Source organism: Toxorhynchites rutilus, chromosome 1 (assembly GCF_029784135.1).
Source record: "Toxorhynchites rutilus septentrionalis strain SRP chromosome 1, ASM2978413v1, whole genome shotgun sequence".
Classification (NCBI taxonomy): Eukaryota; Metazoa; Arthropoda; class Insecta; order Diptera; family Culicidae; genus Toxorhynchites; species Toxorhynchites rutilus.
In genome coordinates, this window is record NC_073744.1 from 183,874,910 (window position 1) to 183,890,666 (window position 15,757).

The 15,757-nt window shown below is 35.8% G+C and overlaps 2 protein-coding genes across 13 annotated transcripts in view; one reads left to right on the forward strand and one right to left on the reverse strand.

Annotated features, from left to right (window-relative positions):
• LOC129779187 (G2/mitotic-specific cyclin-B3) overlaps nucleotides 1-11,178 on the reverse strand; it is a 35,730-nt gene extending 24,552 nt beyond the window's left edge. Inside the window, exon 1 of one of the 6 annotated variants that reach the window (XM_055786523.1) lies at nucleotides 10,964-11,178. The gene's annotated coding sequence lies outside the window, so the exon portion shown is untranslated. The other 5 variants (XM_055786499.1, XM_055786516.1, XM_055786489.1 and 2 more) reach the window with 5 other exon arrangements.
• Nucleotides 11,179-11,230: 52 nt separating this feature from the next.
• LOC129779209 (uncharacterized) lies at nucleotides 11,231-12,869 on the forward strand. Of its 7 annotated transcripts, none has more exons than XM_055786581.1 (3): nucleotides 11,231-11,446; nucleotides 11,505-11,638; nucleotides 11,868-12,869. In XM_055786581.1, the coding sequence occupies exons 2-3, from the start codon at nucleotides 11,571-11,573 to the stop codon at nucleotides 12,529-12,531; spliced, it is 732 nt and encodes a 243-aa protein (XP_055642556.1). In that variant the 5' UTR covers nucleotides 11,231-11,446; nucleotides 11,505-11,570; the 3' UTR covers nucleotides 12,532-12,869. The 7 variants fall into 7 exon arrangements, with proteins under 7 accessions (XP_055642556.1, XP_055642563.1, XP_055642530.1 ...); XM_055786588.1 differs by having other exon boundaries at nucleotides 11,231-11,434; XM_055786555.1 differs by having other exon boundaries at nucleotides 11,231-11,434; nucleotides 11,505-11,517.
• The last annotated feature ends 2,888 nt before the right edge of the window (nucleotides 12,870-15,757 follow it).

Below are 15,757 nucleotides of genomic sequence, written 5' to 3' on the forward strand. Positions count from 1 at the left end.
AAAAAGCTGTATTCATAGGGTTTGTAGACAACTCTTTGGGCTTATGAGGATAACATGATTTTGACGAGGATGTACAGTGTGTGACATTATTAGAGCTGTTTAATCTGTTTACTCGTTTTTCGCAGCTACAACTGATCGCTGAGAAATGTTTCTAAGCCACACAGGTGCGTTGTAGAAAGATTCTCGCATACTCGATGGAGTGCTCGTTATAATGCTGTGAAACCAATTTATGGGGTGATTACAGCCATTGGATTATTGTGCGACTCAAATACTGGATCAAATGCACGGTCTCTCCTACCAGAAGTTTATGAATCAATACTTCTGTGTTATCTGTACTTCTGATGCGTACCGCATGAAGTAGATCTAGCGCAGAATATTTGCAAACCAAAGGACCATCTCTTAGTAGCGTTGTGATCAGACTCAATGCACTGGTAATTCTTCTCGCTGTTGTAAGGAACAGTCTAGCGAAATGGCCATTAAGAAGGTTTTATTAAATCTATTGATTAAAGATTTGCTACTGAAAGGAGAATTCCAAGATACTTCTAGATAGCTATATAAGATAAAATAAGCAAACCAGGCCATTCCATTGAGCTCGCAACAAGAGAGCGAAAGCTCACTTAACGGGAAGCACTTGTACAATTTCAATGTCGGTGTCAGCTGCCAAAGTTATTTATTTGATAATAAAAACGTTTCATGTTTAGTTACGTTTGGAGGGGTAACACTTTAGTGACCCGCCCCGGGTGTCACCCGGTCACGCTACGCCACTGGGTCCATTGAATCATATTTTGTAGTTCTTTTATCGCCAATCGAAATTCATCCTTTTCCAGACATTTCACTTCATGGATATGTCAAGACACTGTTCTGCAGCTTGGCTCGCAGCATTCTCTAGAACGCAATTCCAATTTGGGCACTTTTACAAGCTACATGCTACTTGCTGCTAGCCGCTTTTTATCTAAGTTGTATTAAGATAATCGTAAAAAACGAGTTTTCTGCTTCAAACTATATATTACAAATTGTACATCAAAACACATCTTCGGTCTTCTAGAGTTTATCGAGACGAACATTTCGAAATGAAGAACTTGTCAATATCTTAATCCTATCCAAAGTTATTGACGTTTCCCCCCAAAAACTAATGATTTCAAAATTAGTTCAGTCAAATACAGAAAATAACATATTTTTGAAACCTTATGAATGGTCAAATGTGCCCTTTCAAATTATGCCGATAAACATTTTTTATGTTTACCCCAGTTATAAGCATCCGTGTGTACTTTCGATTCTCATTTTAGGTATAATAAGCAGTGTTGAAACGGATAGTAGTATAGCCAGATACCGGATACCGGATATCCGGCAAGCTTCGAGGCCGGATAGTCAGATACACAGCAGCCGGATATTCGGCTCTTTATTTGTGATTACGAAACTGGGAGAAACTGCATGTGTGCATGAAGCTAATAGAAGATTACAATGAACACATTTTTACATAAAAATAATGAACTATAATTAAATTTTCCGTATAGAATGAATATCCTTAATAGAGTATCATGTTTTCTGCAAGGAATATTCAACACATTTTATTTCTGTGAAGGATTTTCAATTACAATGAATGAAAATTTTGTGGATATATTGAAATAATTTTAATACTAGTCGAGTTAGAGTAGGAACTAGGAATTCGAACGAGCAAAAAATATCAATGAATTATTTTTTTTATTCGCGATTAAAAAACTTGTAACTGTCTTTAGGGATAATAATCTCGGAGAGGGTACACTTATTTCAACACAAATCAAATTAAACGAAGCAAAAGAGATGAAACTGAATTGAACCTGATACACGAAGCTCACAACACCTCTTTTGGGACTGTTTCAACGAAGTGGTAATTGAAAATGATAGTCATCGTCGTGTTCAGAAAAAAAAATCCTATTGCTAATGAAATCGAATGTTATGCGAAAACATTTCGAATGGATCGCAATCACGTTCCTTACGTTTGATAGTCATCAAGCTCTAAGCAGTACCCCAATTGGCAAGGCTAGCTAGAGTTTATCTTTCAACTCCTTACTGTTGTGTTTACAAAGAAAAACTGCTCTTTGAAACTGACCTGGTGTACGAAGCGAAGCATAATCGGTCGGTAAAAAAATGTATAATAAACGTGAATTTATGTTATGAGTTGATATTAACTTAATTTTGAATAAAAGATTTATCTAATAATAATAAATAATTGATTTTTTTTTTCCTAATATCCGGTATTCGGCCGGATAGTATGTCACTATCCGGTATCCGGCCTAATAGCAAATATTGGCCGGATAGGCCGCATACCGGATAGTTACCGGATATCCGTTTCATCTCTAATAATAAGCAATTCACTTGAAATTAAATTTCATTTGTTCATTTATTTTTTTATTTCAGTTTCAGATTCTGTTTGAGTTTGAATTCTTTCTACGTCGTGAATTTACAATGTTCGACTCTGGTGTTTTAGGTTTTGAGATTGTGTTATTTTGAGTACAGGCAATACAGGAAAACCTGTTTTTGTGCGGTCCCTTTTGGGTGATTTCTCGTTTGTGCGTTTTTATTATGACATCGGGTCTCGAATCACACAAACTAATCACACAAATAATAAAATCGCACCTAAACAGTCACACACATGAAAAATCGTACAAAAAGCAACCGCACAAAAACAGGTTTTCCTATATTAGAATTCTTGAATGCGCAATTTTCGTGTTTAGGGATTTCGTAGTTTTGGATATTAAACTATGGAATTTTAACTTTTTTCAACTTTTAGAATATAAAATTTATGTTATTTGGGAATATGGGATTTTTGGAGTATTATATTTAACGGGTTTATTCAATGGATTTCTGAAACACTGGATTTTCGGTTTTATCGCATTACAATTTTGTGATATGACAATATAAGATTAAGCTCCTTCGAAAAATGGAATATGGAAGACTTTTGGCTTTTTCATTTGGGTTATATTTTTTAACACTTTGGGGAATTCTGACTGATTTGGTATTTTATTTCTTTTATCTCTTAAATTTTATCTTTTATCTTGGTCTTATATCTTTAAATTTTATTATTTCGGTACTTATGATTTTTTTTTGGATTTATTGAATTTTGAAATTAAGAATTTGAGATTATGATTATTTGGGAGTTTTTAAATTTTGATTCTTGATTTTATAATTTTACGAAAACTGTAAAATATTTATAGAAAATTATGGACTGTTTCATTCTAGAGTTTAGAATTGGAAGTTTTCTGGTTGTTATGATTTTTGAATTTTTAGATAAGAAATTAAGGATTTTTAAACCTTGCTACTTTGAAATTTTCAGAAATTTAAGTTATACGGTTCAGAATTTTGAAATTTTGATTCCTAGGAACCAAGTTTTTCTGGATATTAAATTTAGAAAAATTCTTGATTAAAACTATAATATGGAGAACTTTTGAGATTTGGTGTTCAAAAATTCTCGATGAACCCTTTCTTATTTTTTTGGTTCTTGGGATTTTTGAATTAACTCAGGAATTTTGTCGAATTGTTTAGATTTGGGATTTCTGATTCACGGCGCTCAGATTTTGAGAATTCGAAATCAAGAATTTTGATATATTGCAATATACAATTTCGAAATCTAATAGATGGAATTTTGGATCTCAGAATTTAGTATATTTTTTTTTTAAAGTTCTGAGATTTTGGAAAATGATTCAGGATTTTGATTGTTGGATATCGAAGAACAAATTGTAGAGCGTTTTTATTGTTTCTGTATTATAATGACTCTTAACTTTGTGGCTGGTCCGTCACTCGGATAACGGTTTGACTGCCATTCCGGAAGAAGAATGTCGGGAGTGAGAATTGAACTCGTGAACTTCAACGTGATAGGTACAGATGTTAACCACTACGCCAGATTGTCTCTTGAAAATTGTAGAGCGTTCAGAGAGCTTTAATTTGGATGATAGAAACAATCAAGTTTATTATGCATTTTCGGAATAAAATTAATGATAATACATCAAAAACCACTCACTTCCAAAATGTTACTTAAGTCCACTAGTTTAGATGTTTCACGTCTGTATCCTGTATTAAATTTTCTTATCTTTTAAATGGAAGCAACAAAATCGTCCTACGCAGCGTTCTTTTTGGGGTAGAGCTAGTTTTAGACAGAGAACCCGAAACAAAAAAGTTCAATAAATGTCATTGTTAAAATTCGACCATATGCGTAGATTTTTTTTTATCAAATATGATCCTAAAATCCTAAATAACCTCCTGAAAGATTCCAAATGCATGTAATATTCTCCTTTTTGGAACGGTGTTTTCCGACTTCAAGGGGATGAATTAAACATTGAATTCTTCTCCTTTATTGAAAACCATATGTATATAGAACAATTAAAGAATAGTTTTTTGAACTCGATTATTTACAGTAAGTGAGAATTGGAGACTGCGTATAACCGAGTTCACCCTGTAGTATAATATGAATCGTAGATTCACATTTTACGTAACAATGTAGTACATGTACTTAAATATCTTCACCGTTCATCAATATTTCTCGTATCATTCTAGCAAAGACTTAATGAAAAAAAAAATTAAGGGAATAAAGTTTAAATAACTTGTAAAAGCCAAAAGATCGCTAGTTTGAATAAATAAGTATGACGACTGAGAATATGATAAAATAGCATAATAGTTAAAACAGTAAACAGGGTGGCGCATAAGTTACGCAACCGATCTGCACAAAAAAAATTCGCATAAAAAAGGTCGGTACTTTCGTATTAGCATCACCGGAGCCGAAATATAACAGATAGCATTTTTATTGTTCTCACTGGCCTTTAAATATTCTTTGTATTGTAGTTGCCTTGTGGTAGAGGCGAATGAACTTCAAAGTTTAAAGCCTCTTAAAAACAAAGAAAGAAGAAGAAGAAGTTGCCTTGTTGTATGCAGTGTTTTGTAATTTTTTAGTGCTACAAAAATGCGTATTTGGAATTTGGTTAAATTTAAGGTGGTTTTTCTTAATTAAATTTATTCTGAGGTCAACGAAATGGGGACGCAGTTCCCATCAATCAAGGGTAAGGAACAGAGGCGGCCCTAAGCCGCCGAGGTGACGCAATCCGAGTCGGCCGCCGACCCGCCGTCGAAAGCGGCGGCCTTTCGCAAACAAACCTGTGTTCCATCGATTGCCCGGTTAGTTTGAAACATAGGAGACGATCCTTTAGTTAGGTCCGACCGAACGTTAGTGAGCGTCGGACGGCATACGTTTGCCCGATTAAGTAATTGCTATCTATTGTATTTCGGCTCCGGTGACGCTAATACGAAAGTACCAAAAGGTCTCACGATACAAAATCTTTATTCTCGAATAAAAAAAACTATACAAAGTCGACAACTGAACCGCTTAGGAACCAACACGCTCGATAGTTGCAGCGCGATCGTTATTTTTTTTTCCTTCAGAGAGCGTTGTGTGACTTATGCGTCACCTTGAACATACATATAGGCCAGAAAAACACCAGTGTTCATCAAATACCATTTTATCGATTGTGGATTCAAACGAGTGATTTTGTAATATCGCCCATGAAATAATGCAGCTTGATGTTTTGATAGTAGGATTAGTTGACGCTTAAACATACTAAATTTACATCTATTTTATCAAACTGAACAATATGTTTTCAAAAAGAATGAAGACCGCACACAAAATTACTATATAGTTTGAAAAACTTTAAAACCAAATCATGTCTAATTGAATTGCAGTTCTTCCAAATTTAGGTTGCCCACCGAAATACAAACTTTAATCAAGATATATAAGTTTCATGCAACACCGTTTCCTGGTTATGTGAAGTTCTAATGCATCAGCAATGAGTCTCCATAATTAGCCATTTTAGTTAGCCTCCACAAATACACACATTTCAAACCGTTTAACGATCTTTGGGATCCTAGAACCTACATTTTGATCCGCCATCCTGTTAAAATTCACAGATTTATCACTACCGCAATTTCTCCATTCAACACACTAACTATCCGTATACATTAAATAACACTTTGTTCTATTTTGCACGGTTAAATCTCGTGATTTTTTCGCCAACAATTTTCAAACAACTTTTCCGGTCCTTACACTAGATCACTAGGATAAAGTATGTGTTACAAACCAAACGTCACGGGAGCTAGCGAGAACAGCGTGTGCCTTGTGTGTACGAAAGAGGGAGAGAGGAGCAAAGCGACCGTTGGAGATCGAGCGATGTTGTTTATTATGCGTTTCCAACGTCAATACGTGCGGCAAACTTTTCGCGGTTAGCTCAGTAGCTCTTGCCGAATTTCTGTGGAATATTGTGAATATCACAGTCCAGTCCTTGTGCGCCAATCGCTAATTAATTTCAACGTAAATCTACACAAACACAGTATTTCCCAGTAAGCACTTTCTAACCGAACGGTTTTCACTCACGTTCCCAATACTGTAGCACATGACTGAGGGTTAGAAATTTTATAGTTTGCCGGTTCTGTCCCTGTTTGTACACACACCCATTGAGCATATGTTTGAGTGAATTGCTACGAGGGCTTTCAAAATGTGAACGAACCAAAACAAAAGCCATATGCTCACTAATACTCAGACAGAGTCCGGTAGGCAGCGGTGCTATGACGTTTATTCCCGCCTCTGAGTCTCTGTGAATAGGAGTTGAACAGTGGGATTTAATTATTCATTCGGGTTAAAATAGATTGCCAATATATGTTGAAAAATATCAATAAAAAGTTGTTACGGATAATGATTGATTTATTATCTTTCAGTAATTATTGGATGTAATAAAAATCAAAACTTGCTTTCCATGTCATAGCCGCATGTATCCAGGAAGAAAGCATAGGATACATTATGTGGTATTCCTTTTTCGTTTTTTGGTTCCGTCATCAATAATCCTTAAAGCGCTGACGTCCAAATTTGTCGCGACAAGTTGCATTTGCATCGACATCGTTCTTCGAAGACCCTCTTTTCCTTAATCTTGCCTTCGAAGACCCTCTTTTCCTTAATCTTGTGTTTTTCCACCACCCACTTAGCTGAATTAAGTCTCTTCAAACCAAAACGAACAAAAATGACTGGTTGACGTCTTGACCCGCGGTCAGTAGGTCCGTATCACTCTCAGTTTCTGGCATAAAACAGCTCTTCCTTGAGTGAAGTAATGTCACGAACATAGTAGCCAAATTTTACGTCAAACATGCGTTCAAAAAAACCAACGCATAAACGTAATGCGTTCTTCAACTGAATTAAAATAACACTCCGGTCTACTTTGGACGGTTAATATTTATCAAATGGACAGTTTTTTTTCAGTCATGATATTTGAACTAAAAACAATAAAAAACGCGATTCTTGTCACTGAGTGTGATTGATGGTTCCGTCGTCATATTTGCCCTGATCACGAACGACATTTCACGGTGAAAACATGGATGAACTCGATGTTATTATGAATACCACGATGCTGTCATGTCACGGAGAAAAACAACGCTTGTGGGCTATTTTTTAAATTTTGTTTTAGATGGTGAGCGCTAGTCACGTGGAATAGAGTACACTGCGACTGATGCGTGCGCGCAGGAAATAAAATAGCTTTAAAAAAATCGCGTAATTTCGAGCAAGTCATGTAAATAAAAATCGAATAATCTCGAGAGAATCACGTAAAAAAAGACTGTCGTTTCACCGGCACACGCTCGTTACAACCACACTCGCAAACGCTCTCGCGCAAAATAAAATCACGCAAAAAAATCGCGTAGAAAAAGAATCCTGAGTTAGGTTAATCTCGTATTTATTTAGGTTTCTTGCTAACATTTTGAATCTTGTCTTGTCTTGTTTAGGAAAGAAAAGAAGCAATTTACCCGTTAGGTGGCATTTTCAGACGAAATCCTGACGTATCCAGAGGACATAAATTTGTTTAATTGGACTCGGTTATTGCGATATGAGGAGTAAATAAGAACTAAAATAATAGCTCCCGCAGGTCCATCGAAACATAGCAAAAGGTAAGTAACTCTACATCCGATTGTCCCAAATGAATAGCAATTTTTTATTTCCATTTTTAGGATCAGACTAACAGAAAGGTGTAACACCATAAAATGTAAATTGAGTTTATGGCCCAAATACGTTGTAACAGTGTGAGAGAAACAATCATTTGCCATCTCTCATTAGAAAGAACGATCATTATGATTGCTTATGTAAATATTGATTTGTTGATATTTTGAGTATCGAATAATAACCGTGAAGTTTTTCCAACATTGTAGAGTAGTTTTTTTTAATAGGAACATTCGCACGACAGTTAGGTGTCGTGCACAAATTTCGTTACTCTGAAAATCCGAATTTTGGACCCCCTCCCCTCGTACATAACGCAATTTCCTATCTCTAATACACAGTTAGTAACGCAACCTTGACCCCGTTATTCAGCAAACTAACGCACCAAACAAATGAATCATGGGGCAAGCCCGAATAGTTGGCATTGAAATACCGAATCATCGAAGTATACTCGCCAACTTGTCATTCTAAAACATACGCTTAATTAAATGGAATACTGTATTAGTTTTACCTACATAATGTACGAACGTCCCAAATTATGCAGCCGACATAACGTTCAATGCTCAAAATTATTCAACCGACATGTCTTTTATAAACGGGAATGAACTCTTTCACTTCACAGAGTTTATTTTTACACGCAATTATCCGTGACAATGATGGGCCTGATTCTCGAATACACTTCACGGTGGAAACGAAATAAACGGCACGCCGTTGAACTACGTTTTACGAGTTAGTGAAGTGTCGAAACTAATAATGAGTTTTCAGGCAGAATGAGCACTTTTCAAATAAAAAATCATTAATGAAAATTAACTTCTTCGTATCAAACTATTGAATACCAGTGGAAAACTTTGTTTTCTTCATGTGATATAATAATCTCATACAAAAATTTTATCTGAAGATAATTTGATATTGTAATGATAAGTTTAGTGGGAAACTAATCTCGTATCCAGATGTCGACACCGTATCGTTGTCATCGCGGATAAGTTTCATTCCGGGCCTGATTCTCGAATACACTTCACGGTGGAAACGAAACAAACGGCACGCCATTGAACTACGTTTTTCGAGTTAGCGAAGTGTCGAAGATAATAATGAGTTTTCAGGCAGAATGAGCACTTTTCAAATAAAAAAATCATTAATGAAAATTAACTTCTTCGTATCAAACTGGTATTCAATGTGAGTGGAAAACTTTGTTTTCTTAATGTGATATAATAATCTCATATAAAAATTTCATCTGAAGATAATATGATATAATGATACGTTTAGTGGGAAACTAATCTCGTATCCAGATGTCGACACCGTACCGTTGTCATCACGGATACGTTTCATTCCGTTTCCACCGTGAAGTGAATTCGAGAATCAGGCCCTCCGTTTCCCCCATGAAGTGTATTCGAGAATCAGGCCCGATGATAGATTGAGTGAAGTGTAAGTGACGTGCAAGCGTATGTGTAGTAGTGTTTATAGTGTTATACATCAATATGAACTAAGTTAAAATTTGGATGCCGAAAATACGCATTGAATGTGCTTTGGGAGTTTTACTCAATTTAAGAAACCATTTTTTTCGATTCGAAATGAAAAAAACATCTTTTTTCCGTTCAAATGTATCACAAAATCGTCTCCCGAGCTAATCCCTATGGTCATATGAATTTCGATCATAAATCTGCGTCGTAGGTTAACTCGCGTTTATGCATAAATTTTGGCTATCGCTAATCGATCGTTATGATTTCAATCCTTTCACCTCTGGTGAATCAGTGATCGAATTTCTAACGAAAATTCACGCAAAAACTAAATCAAAATTCAGGTTGCAAAGACAGTCCGATGAAGGATATTTTCAACCATGTTTAAATCTTCTGATGAAAAAAAACGTTTAAAATACGTTTTCAACAAGATTACGAGGATAGACGAAACAGACAAGGATACAGGTCCAAGTCAAGCTTTCTATTGAATTGCGCTAATAAAGTCAAGTCAAATTCGAATCACTCAGTTAATTTTTTGGACTGAATAATGGCTGAAAAGTTTCCTTTCCTTGTTTTAGTTTCAACCGTCGAAAACAGTCGAGGAACCTTTCCGCTAAACACCTGCCCTGAAGTATTCGCATGCTTTCCCAATATTTCTGAACGAGATTGGATTACCAATTAGTTGTTGAGCGTGCTACGCGGAAGATGTGAAGATCTGAACTTCATTGATTGATTGATGAAGTAAGGATCAAGACTACGTGTTCTAAGCATTCAATAAAATGCATTGCTTCACATCACTTCTTTCTGTTATATAAGCTTCAGACTACAAGATTCATTCGTTTTTTAGTCTGAACAACACCAATTAGAAGATCAATCAATGAATATTTTTGGGAACTAAAGCCACGAATATGAGTAAGAAAACGTGAATGTTCGAAAGTGTTATAAAAAATATATTTTTGGGCGAAATAAAATTCGCCGGTTCACATAAAAATTAAGAAAACTCTTTCGAATAAAGATATATTAGTGGTAATTACCATCATTTAAGTGATTGTGATTTATTGCAATTTAGATTCCTATGTACCTAAATTGTGGTGTTTTAGTATGAAACATTTTTCGAGTATTTTGAAATACTATCGATGATTTTTCCAAGAAGTTTCTTACAATGAAGTTTTGATTGTGAGCGAAAATCACAGATAAAACCGGGGTTCAAAATATAACGAATTAGATAAGAATGGAATATTATGGAGTTTGTGATTTTAAATTGAAATCATTTGGGAAATGTTATGGGAAACAACTAGATATTTGTGATCCGTTAGTAAAACGTATGCGAAACAAACTGATATTTATCTCATCTTTCCCACTGTGCTATTGGATAAAATTTATCACCAACACCAGAACCCAAAAATGAAAGAATAAAGTGCAAGCATGAAAGCTCAACGGAATGAACAAGCGCAAAGGATAGCGTTAATAAAGCATACTTTACTTACGAACAATTTGATAATATACTTCCTACCGCTATATGCCTCGTGGTCTCAATTGCTAACAGAATCCATAAAATTCACTAACAAACTATTTTCCTTATCTCAGATACAACACGAAAGACTTAAGCAATTAACTGCTTCACGTATCAATATTGTTTTGATGCGGAAGGACACTGCCGTATGCTTTTTTTGTTTTCGTTCCGACCAATCCGTTTGCCGCTGTCTCGCCGGCGCTTTCTGCAAGGCGAGACTTCAAACGTCAACCATCGAACACGGTATAACAGTATAACAGATTGGATTTGCTCTTTCGATGTTATTTCACTTTGTTGTGATTGGGTTGGCTGGCAAATGCGCAACAGTTCGATCGGTTGTTTTATTAGTTTCGGGATAAAATGTTCGAGCTTGTAGAAGTGATTTATTTTTTATGCCAAGCATAAACGCGGTTTTTATGTGTTCATTCCCCCAGCATGGTCGATTAGAGATAAAAATTAAACCAACAGCAGGTCATATGTGAAGTATTAATTTATGTGATTATTTAAGCATTCCATCTGTTTCGTTGTTTTGCGTTTTTAGATATAACAACCCTGTGAGTATAGTTACAATGTTTTTACTGTGTTCAAGTTCGAGGTGTTCAATGTAATGTATGTAATGGAAAGTGGTACGAAACCCATTTGCATGTTTTCGCCTGTTGATTGCAATAAAAACAGGTGACTGCCTTCTATACCCACCAATCTCTCCAACCACTCTAATAATGGTGATGGTGGGCGTAAATATGAACCTCTGTGTCCGTGCTAAATTCGAGATTTTACCATGATGTCTAGAAACATGGAAGGTAGACTGTTCCAGTTGATCTACATTCTTTATATTCTACATATATATTGAATTTAATCTTAACCCATTTTTATCAACCACACTAAACAATACATAACTCCACAGCAAAGCGATGACCTTCTCGCCACCATCGATCGCGACATGTTTGGCCCATATGATACTGGCAGGCGTGACGGGCTGGTCCCTCAAATATCTGCCAAGCAGCAGCCATGCGACCGGGGATGCATCCGCGCCCTACATTTTCGTTCTTCTGGTCTTCCTGCTGATGCACAGTTTGCTAGGAATTTTCCGATTCAGCCATCCAGAGCCACACAAAAATCTGCGCACATTGTACGAACTCTCCGCACTGTTGGCATTGGCGTGTCCGCTACCTCTGCTGAACGCGCAACTCTGCATCAAATACCAGTTCTATGGATCACAACTTGTAGTTCATATCTTCCTACTATGTAGTGTTCTGGGTCCATTCCTTGCCGGGTGGCTCTATTCGGCGCTTAGTCAGCGCCACAAAAGCTACTATGTATCGACCGTGGCTGTCGTCCTTAACCTGGGTGTTCTGGCGTGGGCATCATTCAACAACGAAAACGTATGGGGCGTTGGACTCGTCGTGTCGTACGGGATGAAACACTTTGCCTTACCATGGCTTACGGATCGCTACAGCGTTCCGTTTGTGGATCTCTACACCTATGGGTTGGGATTTTTCGAGATTTTTGCCGTCAACGTGGTGATCGATGCGGATCTCTACTATCGGACCGAACTAGTGGTGCAGTAAAATAGACAATATTCAATATGCCTTGAGACGGACTGCTGATTCCATGAACCCTAAGCTAAGAAATAGGTATAAGAAAGATGTTATAGTTTTAGAGATATACAAGGTTACGCTTGTTAGGCGTTCTATCGGCTGATAGATGTAAACTATTTCCTACTGAAACAACTGCTTATTCTGACTACCAGTGATGTGATGATTTTTGTACGAAATCAGATCAAATCGTGTGCTGACGACGACTATTCATATACACTTTTTAGGCAATATTCCTACGTAATGGCATTACTAAATGCTGCACTATTTAACTGCAACGAGAAAGGAAGAAATAAAAGAATAATACAAAATTTCCAGTGGTATTTTTATTTCTATGATTCAAACTAGAGTCGGAATATCGAAATTCAGTTGTTGAGGGAAAATTTGGGTATCTATGGTCTCAGTACTCAGATTTTCAAACAGAGTGCATTCCAATGCATGCAATTTCTCTACCCTCAGTAGCGGCAGGGTTTTACACTCCGTTAAGTTCCTTTGGAGGAGGCCATCTAGCGTTAACAACACATAACAGTAGACGTTACGTCCACTATTTGGCGATTGCGTTACTGCGACTGGAATGTTTTTTCCTTCAAGTTTTAATCGAATGTTTGTATACTTCTCTACGATATTTTAACGTAGGACTACGTTTAACAGAAAGGTAGAAAGAGTAAAATTAAAATCTTAAATGTGAACATGTAGGGCCTGATTATCGAATAAACTACGAATACACTTCACGGTGGAAACGGAATGACATCTGGATACGAGATTAGTTTCCCACTAAATTTATCATTATAATATCAAATTATCTTCAGGTGAAATTTTTGTATGAGATTATTATATCACATGAATAAAACAAAAGTTTTTCACTCACATTGAATACCAGTTTGATACGAAGAAGTTAATTTTCATTAATGAATTTTTATTTGAAAAGTGCTCATTCTGCCTGAAAACTCATCATTATCTTCGCTTCACTAAAACGTAAAACGTAGTTCAATGGCGTGCCGTTTATTTCGTTTCCACCGTGAAGTGTATTCGAGAATCAGGCTCGTAATGAAAAATAAAAAATTTTGAACGATTAGGACTCTTTTCTCGACAGAGCTATTTACACCAATCGAGTGGAAATATTTTCAAGCATTAATAGAGAAAATTATAAATGTTTTTAAACAAACTGTTGAACAATTGAATAATGTCAAGCTTTATGTCTATAAAGCAATCTATATTCTTTCCTCTTTCCTTTCCGTTGTGTCGTTGCATCGAGCGAGGAATTTTAATTATTCTGCTATCTTGTTTCAATTTGTAGTTCTTATTCAAAGTTCTGTTTTAATATAGGGGCCCATATCGAAGTTTCGGTGAAAGATTTTGAGCATTAATATCTGTTCAACTAATGGATGGATTTTGATTTCAAATACAAAAATTAAGAGAAAATATGTTTTTGTCCGAGGCACATACACTCTGTCCAACTTTTATAAGACCAGGTGATGATCTTGCTGCTTTGTGTTATTGTAAACAAACAAAGCTTCAATTTATATTCTAGTGTATTTGTATCGGTAACTATCATACACTGTATGATTTTCATATGTGTATGTGTGTGTGCAAGCACTTTCAGTTTGTGGACAGATGAAGACTCATTGAAATCAAATGAATGGTAAAACTCATTAAACGCTGAACACATGGATTGAAGCAGTGTTTTTTTTTTGTGGAATCGGAACGGTTCCGTGGCGTACGCAGAAATCCGCTGCGCTGGCGAAGATTCTGGGGTAACAGGTTTGCTTGCAACGATTCCAGTAATATTGGGCTGTTCACTTCAGATGTAAGAATTTTAGCTGCCAAAACAGCTTTTGCCAGCTTTCTTCTTTTCTCGAGAGTAGTCAGTCCAAGTAACTGACAGCGAGCTTCGTAAGGCGGTAGATTCTGCGGATTATTCCAAGGTGACTCTCAAAGGGCGTACCGAATAAATTTACGTTGAATGACTTCTATTTTTGTATTTTTCAAGTATCAAGTTTCTATAAGACCAGCTACATTTTCCGTAACTGACTGGCTCGTTCTCCAGACCTCAATCCTGTCGAAAATCTTAGGGGGATCCTTGTACGCAGAATCTACGCTGAAGGAAAGCGGTACACTACGTTTGAAAAACTCGAGGTCGCAATTTTGAAAAAATGGAAAAATATTGAAAATTCCGTTCAGCAAAATTTGGTAAATAGTATGCCAATTATTGATATGTAAATCAATCAATAGTTTTGAGTTTTTCATTGATAATATTTATGAATTTTGAAATGGTCTTATAGAAACTGGACAGTCGAAATTATCATATTTAAGCACAATAAATAAACAAACAATTATTTTTAAACGAAATTGATGTTAAATATACTTTTTTTAAGCATTCTACAATGTGTGAATGTATATTGTTGAAATTCTAGCTGTTTGTGTTGCAACGAAAAATAATCAGGGTGGTCTTATAGAAATTGGCAGAGTATATAGTGGAAATAGTAAAACAAGTGAACAATGTAACAAATACAAAAAGTCGATTTCAGTCGCACATGCTTTACAATTCGAGAGTAAGCTAATTCTAGAATAAGTTATTCTATCATTTGCATCGAAAAATGAGGACTATATAAAAGAAGGGTGGAAGATACAAAATTCAATCACACTTCAGCCAGCATGATGTGTTGACGTTGAGAGTTTATTTAGGAATGTTGTTGATATGTCATTGCTCGCTCGCTCAGTGAAAGCATTCTATACAATGAAAGATGCATTGATTAAATAGAATAAGTTGCATTCCATGCCAAACTGATATAATAGTTCTCAGATTTTCGTGAAAAGTGGTAGTTTTGTTCTTTATCGCGAAACATTGAACCCGTATTTTTTTAGTTTTTGGGTTTGGCATTTCCATTTTAGGGTTGTCCAAAAAATCAACTTTTTCCTCTTTTCTCCAAAAAAGACTTTTTTCAAAAATTAATAACTTTTGAACTACTAGTACGATTCAGATGATCCACATATCAAATTAAAGCAAATCAGTATTTAAAAAAAAAAAATTACGCCTGCAGAAAATTCGAATTCTGTTCTCGTTATTTTTTATTGTATGCGTTTTTGATTGTTTGTATAGTCTCGGGACCAAGGGCGCTATATTTTTATATATTCTTTTTATTCTATTTTTTTAAATCTCGGTCTCCGGCGTAACGCTTTCGTTTTCGGAACTTTGATT

Excerpts from the sequence above, each read along its gene's own strand:
- LOC129779209 (XM_055786555.1), top strand. The coding sequence starts at position 11,356 with ATGCCAAGCATAAACGCGGTTTTTATGTGTTCATTCCCCCAGCATGGT.